Source organism: Anolis sagrei, chromosome 4, assembly GCF_037176765.1.
Source record: "Anolis sagrei isolate rAnoSag1 chromosome 4, rAnoSag1.mat, whole genome shotgun sequence".
Taxonomy (NCBI): Eukaryota; Metazoa; Chordata; class Lepidosauria; order Squamata; family Dactyloidae; genus Anolis; species Anolis sagrei.
The window spans coordinates 205,704,587-205,714,894 of record NC_090024.1 but is presented as its reverse complement, the minus strand read 5'-3'; the positions used below and the strand labels follow the sequence as shown (position 1 = coordinate 205,714,894).

At 38.8% G+C, this 10,308-nt stretch overlaps 1 protein-coding gene across 2 annotated transcripts; it reads right to left on the bottom strand.

The window, feature by feature from the left end:
• Positions 1-2,406: 2,406 nt before the first annotated feature.
• On the bottom strand, positions 2,407-10,308 carry LRIF1 (ligand dependent nuclear receptor interacting factor 1). 2 transcript variants are annotated; one of them, XM_060772484.2, is made up of 4 exons: positions 10,077-10,308; positions 6,403-7,966; positions 5,100-5,342; positions 2,407-3,564 (listed from the first exon to the last, which is right to left on the bottom strand). In XM_060772484.2, the coding sequence occupies exons 1-4, from the start codon at positions 10,136-10,138 to the stop codon at positions 3,112-3,114; spliced, it is 2,322 nt and encodes a 773-aa protein (XP_060628467.2). In that variant the 5' UTR covers positions 10,139-10,308; the 3' UTR covers positions 2,407-3,111. The 2 variants fall into 2 exon arrangements, with proteins under 2 accessions (XP_060628467.2, XP_060628468.2); XM_060772485.2 differs by having other exon boundaries at positions 6,403-7,958; positions 10,077-10,304.

The following is a 10,308-nucleotide window of genomic DNA, read 5'->3' as shown; positions in this document are numbered from 1 at the left end:
ATTGTAAACCCCCTCAGCCTTCTTAAAAAAAAATAACTAAAGAATTTGCAACAAAAGTAAAGGATATTTTAATGTACCTTATAAAATTGTTACCAGAAATTGCCCTAAAATATTCTTCTGCCTGTAATGTGCATTGGAAACATTAACCATCAGAAATTAAGCTTATCATTGCATTACTAGTAGAGCAACAAGATCCCATCTATGCCTGCTTCTGATGCAAAATGCAGCTCAACATATAATAAAAATAAGGCAACATTAGATACTTAGAACCTTATAATTTGAAATCTTATCATATTCTTCAGGCATTTTAGCATAATGAATATTAGTTTTATTATTCCTTCCTATTCCATCTTCCAGCCTAGTTTTTGAAATGCAAGGGATCTCAAAAAGCAGCTTGTGGTTTGTCTGGATTAATTCTTAGCTATTTGGAGAAGTGGAAAGCAAAAATAATACTCCAGTGTTTCCAATCTTTTAGGCAACCCTTAAATCACTGTAATCTGAACCACTGTACTGTAATTTTATATTAATATACTTCTGTAATCTTCTGATGATACTGTTATGCCAATAAATAAAACCTTTTCTGTTCAAAATTAATTATATGTTTATCCTATGTTGTTTCCCTAATATACCAAAAGTTGGTGAGCTTGTGAAAATATATCAGATTCCACAGGGGGAAAGATTGGCTTTTAGCCTGATTGAAATGGATTGTAATACTTTTCTTAAAGTCCATTCTGTTAAGAGTCTGGGGCTAGTATTTGCTTGACCTCAAGCAGGCCTCGTAAATTTAGATTACAAGATATTTCAAAATCCTATTGTAGAGAAAGTTGTGCACCATTTTACAGCTGCAAGCAGCACGTTTTCAAACTAGTTCCCATATATATTAATTTAATTGCTAGACTAAGGTCTTTGTTAGTATCTCAGAGTCTGTGACATATTTGATAATGTTATCATAATTGTATTATAAGACAATTTATATAGTAAAAATTGTCTGAGAACTTACATAACAATCTAAAAAAAAATCTTCCAAAGCTAAAAAAAAAAATCAACACATTTAAAATGATTCCAAGTTGGATACAAATGAAAAAAGGAAGTCACTTTGATTGCTGTCTCTTGGCAAAACTACAAAATCTCTCTAGGAATCTCTAGATTCTTCAGTAAATTCAGTGGGCAATAATTATTCTCACGGCCTAAAAAACATGCAAGCTTCCAGACAACTCAATAATTTCTTTCCACTATCTAGGTTTTCAGATTGTCCTAATGTATGTCCCCTTCTTTAAGATTAAGCATCTCTGATGTTCTGTCTCTGATAAATAAATCTTTATTTTCAGATTATTTTCTCTCATGCCTCTTCAGTTTGTCATATTCTGGTACAGAGGGAACTAGACATTATTTAGCACTTCTGGGAAAAGAAAGAAATGGTCACACATGTTCCAGCCTTTTCATTAGGTATTTTAATCAAGAACGCTCCTTGTGCTTTCTGGAAGAAAGCCAAGATGTAAATCAAAAATTATGTTTTACACAAATACATTAGTTTTTTTTTATTGCCAATGACAACTGAACTGAAATTGGCTAAAAGTTCTTATTATGTTAACAATTTTATTTTTATCACTTTTTTGCAACAAAAGGTGTATTGAAGAAATTAAAACAAATATATTTTAAATACACTAAAGCAGTAGTTCTCAACCTGTGGGTCCTCAGATGTTTTGACCTTTAACTCCCAGAAATCCTAACAGCTGGTAAACTGGCTGGGATTAGTGGGAGTTGTAGGCTAAAACACTTGGGGAACCACAGGTTGAGAACCATTGCACTAAACGTTCTGTACGGCTTATCCTCTTCAGGATAATTTAAAATTAGTTTGTTTTTGTGAAACCTCCACAAAAGACAGGCACATTTATTTTTCTTCCCTCAGGAATATGGAGTACATGTACCTGCTTTTTTTCAGTCTGTGTCCAGATCTTTGGCACTGACTCCAATTTAGGCTAGAACGATAGGATTGTTGCAGAACTTCCTGCACTGTAAGCTTAACTTTCGAAAACACTCAACTTCCATTGAACTAACAACTCAGAATACAGGAATGTGTTATCAGTTCCTTAGATAATACAAGTTGAGACTGCTAAGAACCACCATATACAAGACAGCTGTATGAAAAAGAAGTTCTTTTATCATGTATCTCAAGACTCTTGAAGTGAGTTTCATTTATGTATATGCCATTCCTGTCATGCTTGGAGCCTTCCAGACATTTTGAATACCTGGGGAGGGGGCTTAGAGGAACCGTAAGGTTTGTCTAAGTTCAAAAATATTTGGGGGGGGGGGGATTGTGACCCAGGTTTTGAAACATTACCCTATCCAGACTACTGATCAGCCGTATTTTTTTCCATATCAAGCAAACAGTCCTTTGAGAAAATCTATAGTTAAAAGATTCCATTTATTTTCTAAGGAAAAGGCTCTTACATGTAATTATTAACAAAAAAGCTGTACTTACTTTTTAAAATGATACAATAGATCAAACCAATTGAATTGTATTTTCTCCAAACAATATTCTACAAAATCACGTTTTAGACATATATTTGTTGGCACTGAAAGTCAGCATCAGACTTACAGATGCATAACCTGGAGTTGCATATCCCTCCTCGGTCCATATTCACAATTCTGGCCCTACTGCCATAACTGTAATTTTGGTCCACTTTATTGGGCAGCAAGCACATGGAGACAGAGCCCCATTCTGCTGGCAATTTGAGCATGACATTCTCCTTCCAGCCAGTGAGAATGCAACAAAGAAATTCGACAAATACAATTTCTGGTCACAATGTTGCTGACTGGCAAGAAAAGAATGGAAACACCCTCTGCCCATGCCCTGACGGCCAGCAGAAGACTCCCTTTTCTCTATGTGGCTGCTGCATGTTTGCATAGGTTTAAGGACACACTATTTACTAGAATATATTCATTTAAGTTGCCTATGTAGAATGCCAGCCTATGTATGTATGCATGCTTGCATTCAATACCAACTGAACATCAGGCTACCTGATGATTTATTTTTTATTTCTGTGCCAACTTTAAAAATCAAAGTTAATTTTCTGTGGGTCACAAAAGCAAAATAAAGAACTACATTTGTTATGTCTGCTGCATATTTTTACTAATTTCTTCTAATGCTGCCTCTTGTTCCCTTAGCAGACGTTTAAGCCTTTTTATTTTTTCGTCTCCTATTGTGTCCTCTAAGTCTGGGGGGCTGAATGGAAAAATATCTTCTTTGAATGAAGCTTCACTGTGAAAGGGTTCATTTTCGCAGTAGTCTGAAGCACTGCTCAACGTGCTGATTTCTTCAATTATCTGAGTACTTTGAGGATGTGCATTAAGGTCCACCTGGGAAAACTGTAGAGAAGCTTGAGAGTTATACTGCGGCGATTCTGGTGGTTGACAACTATTTGGATTATCCACTGCTAAAAACGACTCATTTTGGTCCACACCCAGATTTGCCACAGTCTTTTTCCTCTTGGCATATTCACAGATTGGAGTTGTTTTTATCTTCCTCTTCATATTCAGCTCTTCTTCTGGTTCCTCAATTATCTGTGTGCCAAGAAAAACAGAAGATAGATTCCACCATTCCACAGGAAACCTGGTTGAAAGTCTGAGCAATGAGCGGCTGCATGCACCTGATCACTCCCACTTGGAACAGGTGCCACAAAACAAAATGGATTATTTTATCATGACATGTGAACTCATCCCAAACTCTCTCTCTGGTTTTCCCTCCACAACAAGCCAGGAAAACTACAATAAACATGCGTTATTTCTTTGGCACATCTGGGAAAAGACAAGCCACATAGCTGACTCCCGATATCCTCACACACCACAATAAACTCACAAAAATGTCTGTGGGTTGTTTAACTGCTCCTGCTTAAGCAAGAGCAACTATGTAATAATATGCACTAGCAATCTAAGTCACCCTTAATCAGCTTGAATTTTAGCTGAGTCAGTAATTTTTTTAATTTAGAGAGTGTGACCAATAGAAGATTGTTTGATGTTTAACACATTGATTACTCATTCTAACATTTGCACCAGTTTCATGATAAAGCCTTCTTAAGATACCTGAGATATGTGGTCCTATGGACTACCATATTTCTTTATCATTATATTTATTATTAGCTGTCCCCTGCCACGCATTGCTGTGGCCCAGTCAGTGTATATGTGTTTTGTGTATGTATACATGCGTATATGTGTGTGTAGATATTTATGTATATATGTGGTTTTGTGCATGTGTTGTTATTTTCTTTTTGCTTTTAAGTCTCTTCTGCTGCATTTTTCAGTGTTTTATGAGTGATGGTCACTTGTTGGCCTGATATGTATATTGTCTCCAAATTTGATGTCAATTCGCCCAGTGGTTTTTGAGTTATGTTAATCCCACAAATGAACATTATATTTTTATTTATATAGATGAAGTCACATGTGAGGGAGTGGATTGCTCCTCTGGACCGTTGAAGAAATCAACATTTATGCTTTGTACTAAACCCCTTATTCCCTGGATGTGTCATTCACATACTGTTAGGATGGACTCAAGCCTACCCTTAGCTATATTCCTGTTCACAAAAAGGCTGACTTTGCTAACATGCATTTAGCAATTTGTAATACTGTATAAAGAAATAGTTCCAAATTCCTGTTTGTGTGTTAGCATATTCTTTCTCTTCACTCTCTGCCTTCAGCGACCTTATCCACTTATTTTTCTAGTCCACAGAAAACTTAGTCAACTTAGACACGACCTGCAAGATCTGCAGCCCTTTCCATTTTGGGGCTCCAACTCCCAGAAGCCCTAACCAGCTTGTTCAACAGTCAGGAATACTGGAGCTGAAGATCAAAACGCCTGGAGGGCAACAGGTTAAAAAGACCTAGGGTTAACCTGCAGAACGCCGTGGTGTATTTTTAAATCAAACTGTCTTCACAGATGTTGGTCTGTACAATCAGGAGTTAGAATATCCCCAAGCCTTGGATGTTGTTAGTGCAAGTTGGGCAGTAATTTTGAAGGACCTCATGTAACAATACAAATGAATGCCAACACAATTCAAACAACTGTCTAACAGAAATGTAATATATGCAAATATCCCATGTACCTTTTCTTCTTCTTGCAGTTGAGATTTAATAGATGTTTTCTGTGAAAAATCACTGGAATCACTTGTTTGTACAGTGCTACAACTCACTGTTGTTTCTGGCCCCGCAGAAGTAACTGATTCAGGAATTCTCCTTAGATAGACCCTTTCCTCTTTAAAAAGACTATTTTTCTTCCTCAGTTGAAGATAGTGTTGTCTGTCTTGTACTTTCCTGTGTTTGATCTGAATTTCCGGTGTAATCTCAATCTGAAATCGTAAACATGTGTCATATTATCTTACAAAACATTCCAATAATTAATATTCTGTTTACAAAAATTAAATATTATTTTGCTCTGCAGAATTTTTACATTTAAGAACTGTAAACATTCTATCTCCCAACTTGAAAATAGGAACAGTACTGTGAGATATTTCAGTATTAGTTTGAATTGCTTCAAAATAACCAAGTCAGTTTTGGTGGAATAATTTATTACTCTCATTTTAATAATGGAAAGTAAATATCTACAATATTTTAAAATGGAATTAAGTTAGCTGTATAAAGGTATAGTTAATGCCAATTAATTGTAAAGCATTTTACTGTAATTCACTTTACTTTTGGGGGAAAGGAATAGATTTCTGCAAATACTTTCACTGCAATTAGAATTTGTCATTTTATTTAAGTTACCTATACCTCATTATCAAAATCAATAGTCTAAGTAAGCACAAGTACACAACACTAGCATGAAACCAATATAAATAGCTCTATTTGCTTTAAAAATGTCAAGAAAAGGTGTAAGGAACTGTAAGCAAGTAAACAACCCTGTATCAAACAAATGTCTGTAACTTACAAGGCAGACCTCTGACCCACTGAACCAAGTATCAAACTTACTTTGTGGGGAGATATGTTATTAGCCTCAGCTACATGGTAGCTTGAGTGGCATTTGTGTTTCTGCATCAGACACTGAATATTAACAAAACATTTCCTGTTCTGTTTAGCAGTCAACCACATGGGGCCTTCTTGCTGAAGAAAAGGAAACTAGTCAGTACTTTGCTTTCTGTGGGTTTTAATTTTAATTGCAGACTTAAGGCAGCAGGCAATGGATCCACTTTCACAAGGATTTTAAATTTATATATATACTGTCATCTGCTCCAACAGCTGGTCTTGTAAAATGCTAATCATCTGCATGCATTGGGTTCATCTGCATGCATATATAGTCATGGGATTTGCAGGTGTTTTTGTAGTGTACTTAATGGCAAGATACAGATTTTAAACACCTGAAACTTCATATTAAACCCACATTAGAACAATTAACTCTAGTGAGAGAATTACCTTTTCTTCTTCCTCTCTAAAACCACCAGGCATTGTCGATGGCAATAAAGGAGGAGCAGATGGTTTCTGAGAAAAAATGTTCTGTATGAGGTTTTGGCTTGCATTTTCTCTTGGGACCGGTTTTTGATCTACAGTCATTTGAAGTGGTGTGTTTCCAAGTACAGGTGTTGCTTCATATTGACTGGTGTTATTTATTTTCATATTTTTATGTGGTGACGCTGAGGAAGTGTATGCAACTTTTAAACTTTTGTTCAGCTCTGATGGCAGAGGAAGTTGTATAATCTCACAGATTTTGGGGTCTTTTGGATTATGTGCAACAACTCTGTGTTTTGCCAACACTAGATTGACAACTTGATTAGTTATTGTATTTGCTGCAGGAGAAGCAGTTAAATGTGACTGGTGTTTTCCAAGGTGTATCTCATCTCTAGGCAATATCACCTTGCTGTGTTTATTTTCTATTGTAATGCTGGAGTCTTTTTTTGTAAGTAAATACATCTTTTTATTGAACATCACCATGGTGTCATCCTTCATAGAAGTAAATTCCGCTTGAGTTACATTCGGGTTGTTAGAAATGGCAGGCACAATACGGGCAGAGTTGGAGTCTGTGGTCTTTACATTAGCCAATGTCTTTAAAATTTGTGGTGCCATGTTATCTGGTGAAATTACAGGAACTAGGCAAGAAGATGCTGTGGATGGAGGGCTTTCTTGGATAACCCATTTTATAGGAGATTTTTCCTTTTCCTTACTATCAAATGCTTCCCCAAGTAGGGCATGACTACTGACTGTTCTCTGTGGCACTGTCAATGGTAAAGATTCTGGTACTTTCGTTGTAGGTTTTGGGCATGTATTTTGCAATGGCTTAAAAGCAGCTGATTTCACTGTATTTACTGGTGACACATAAATAACTGTTTGTGCTTTCCTAATGTCACAAGCCTCAGAAGCATTTGAGACTGATGTAACCAAAGTATTCTGTTGAATCGAAGGTAGCAGTAAAGAAGCTGGAACAGATTTAACTTCTTCATGAGCTGGTATTTGAAGAGGATGTTTAGAAGGAGGTACTTGAGACTTTGGAGCGAGAGGAAATCTGTTTGCATTCACAAGTACGTAGCTGGTATTGCTTGTTTCTGAGCCAATCATGGCAGGTTCATTTGGGAAAGGTGATACATCAGTAGAACTGCAATTACTCTGAAGGCTATAACTGGTAGGAGTGGTTGGATTATCTTTTACAATGCTAGAAATTATCGGTGTAGTTGGATTCTCCTTTATAACAGAGGCATCAATCATTTCCACTTGACCAAACAGCTTTGGTAGAATCAATTTTCCAGATGCAGCCTTCTTACACTCAGTGTCTTTAACAAATGAAGATGTAGCAGTATTTGCAAACAAATCCTGCAAATTACTATGACCAGGTCTTGAAACATTTCTGTTCATATTATCAGTTACAACCGAAGACTGATGCAAGGGAACATCGTTTCTTAGAGGTCTAGAAACTGGATGACACTTCCGGAGGTTCTTTCCATCCAATCCAGCTGCTGAAACTACATGATATACATGACCTATAATACTTAAAAGAAAAAAAAGTAACATAAGTAACAACTTCTCATGTATCGTGATTATTCTGGCCTACATGCCGAGGCACAGTTCATATGGAAAACCTATATTAAATAATGGAGCACCCCAATAAATTTCATAATAAAATCATTGTGCATTTAATAGATTAAAGCAATATCTTTCATTACAGATAACGAAAAGCCAGGGATGGTTCTTAAAGAATGGATGGTGCAACTACAGGGTGAGGCAGCATAACTTTCTTTTTTAAAATGCGGGCCATTCAGTCGGTTGAAGACGTAGGGGAGTGCTAGTTGTCTCGTTTGGGAGGCGGGAGTGTAAAGTTTTGTCCTGACGCAGTTCAGTCGCCATCATGCGTTGGAACAGTGAGGAGTGTGCTTTTGCCGTTGAGGCCTACTTTTTGAGCGGATTTGGAGTGGCTGGCCCACTCTCCAGATTTGGCCCCTTGGGATTTTTTTCTATGGGGTTTTTTTGAAATCTCGTGTTTATGTGAACTGTCCAAAGACCCTACAAGATTTGAAGACCAAGATCCAGGAAGAAATTGCCAACATAACGCTGCTATGCTGGCAAGAGTCATGACAAACACCAGAAATTGGTTTACTCAGTGTATGGAGGACGTCACCTACCTAATTTGATCTTCAAAACTATGTAAAACAAAACTTTAGGTATGCGCCTACATTATAATTTTTTTTAAAAAAAAAACTCTGGGTTGTTGTAGGTTTTTTCGGGCTATATGGCCATGGTCTAGAGGCATTCTCTCCTTCTCTCCTAGAATGCCTCTAGACCATGGCCATATAGCCCGAAAAAACCTACAACAACCCAGTGATTCCGGCCATGAAAGCCTTTGACAATACATTAAAAAACTGATTCATACAATGGGTTTTATTAAGTTTTGAAAAAAGGAAGTTATGCTGCCTCACCCTTGATTATCGTAATGTACAACTCATGTTCTGGATAAGAGGCTACCATTACATCAAATATGGAAAAACAGAATGGTTTCCAATTGGCAAGAGGTTGAGCAAGACTGCCTTTTATCACCCTGTTTAACTTGTATTCTGAACACATCATATATATCTGAAAGTAACAGGCTCTGAGGAAGGAGGCATAAAAACTCGAGTAAAGAACATAACAATAAAACTTTATTTATATCCCACTGCCATATCCCAAAGGGACTTGGGGCGGCTCACAAAGCACTCAGGTGCAAACACACAACTTCTTGGGAGGAGAGCAATGTCCAATCTCGATAAAATAGTAAAGAGTAGAGACATCACACTGGCAACAAAGATCCGCCTAGTCAAAGCCATGGTATTCCCTGTAGTAACCTACGGATGTGAGAGCTGGACCTTATGGAAGGCTGAGCGAAGGAAGATAGATGCTTTTGAACTGGGGTGTTGGAGGAAAGTTCTGAGAGTGCCTTGGACTGCGAAAAGATCCAACCAGTCCATCCTCCAGGAAATAAAGCCCGACTGCTCATTGGAGGGAAGGATATTAGAAGCAAAGCTGAAGTACTTTGGCCACATCATGAGGAGACAGGAAAGCCTAGAGAAGACAATTATGCTGGGGAAAGTGGAAGGCAAAAGGAAGAGGGGCTGACCAAGGGCAAGATGGATGGATGGCATCCTTGAAGTGACTGGACTGACCTTGAAGGAGCTGGGGGTGGTGACGGCCGACAAGGAGTTCTGGCGTGGGCTGGTCCATGAGGTCACGAAGAGTCGGAGACGACTGAACAACAACAAACAATAACAAACAACATAACACCATACAATCCCACTGGTTAAAAATCAATAAACACAACCAGTCTCTAATTCAGCCAAGCGGCTGTGGGGGAAAAGGAAGGGGACTGAGGCTGTTAGGAATTGTGGGAGTTGGAGTCCAAAACACCTGGAGCTTGCCCATGCCTGCCTTAAGAGACTCAGATGTGCCCCCCAATCATGCAACCCATGCAATGACTTCCTCTGCAATCCCGCGGCGGCCACTGGGGGCGCGCGAGAGAGGCTGGGAGCGAGGTGGGCGCTAGGGGGCGCTGTGGGGCGCCCGCGGCTCGGAAGCCAGGCTCTTTTCCCTGGGATCCTCCTTGAGAGGGCGAAGCTTGCTTTGCGACTCACCGCGGCGAGGCGGCGCCAGGCCTGGTGTCCCCCTCCGCGGCCAGAGGCATCCTCAGCGCCATCCCTCCTGGGTCGGTCACGCGCTAGGCCCTTCACTGCGGCCCCAACATGGCGGCAACCACAGCAAGAGCAGCGCGCCCTCAACCCCAATGGCTTAACTCTTTACCCGGAGCTTTTGACGTACTTCCGCGCCCCTGGAGACTTCCGGCAAGGCTACTTTGTGACGCGGATC

Excerpts from the sequence above, each read along its gene's own strand:
- LRIF1 (XM_060772484.2), bottom strand. The coding sequence starts at position 10,138 with ATGGCGCTGAGGATGCCTCTGGCCGCGGAGGGGGACACCAGGCCTGGC. Across the intron at positions 5,343-6,402 it reads TTAGAGAGGAAGAAGAAAAG|ATTGAGATTACACCGGAAAT; the intron begins GTAATTCTCTCA and ends TTACGATTTCAG. Across the intron at positions 3,565-5,099 it reads AACTGCAAGAAGAAGAAAAG|ATAATTGAGGAACCAGAAGA; the intron begins GTACATGGGATA and ends CTTGGCACACAG.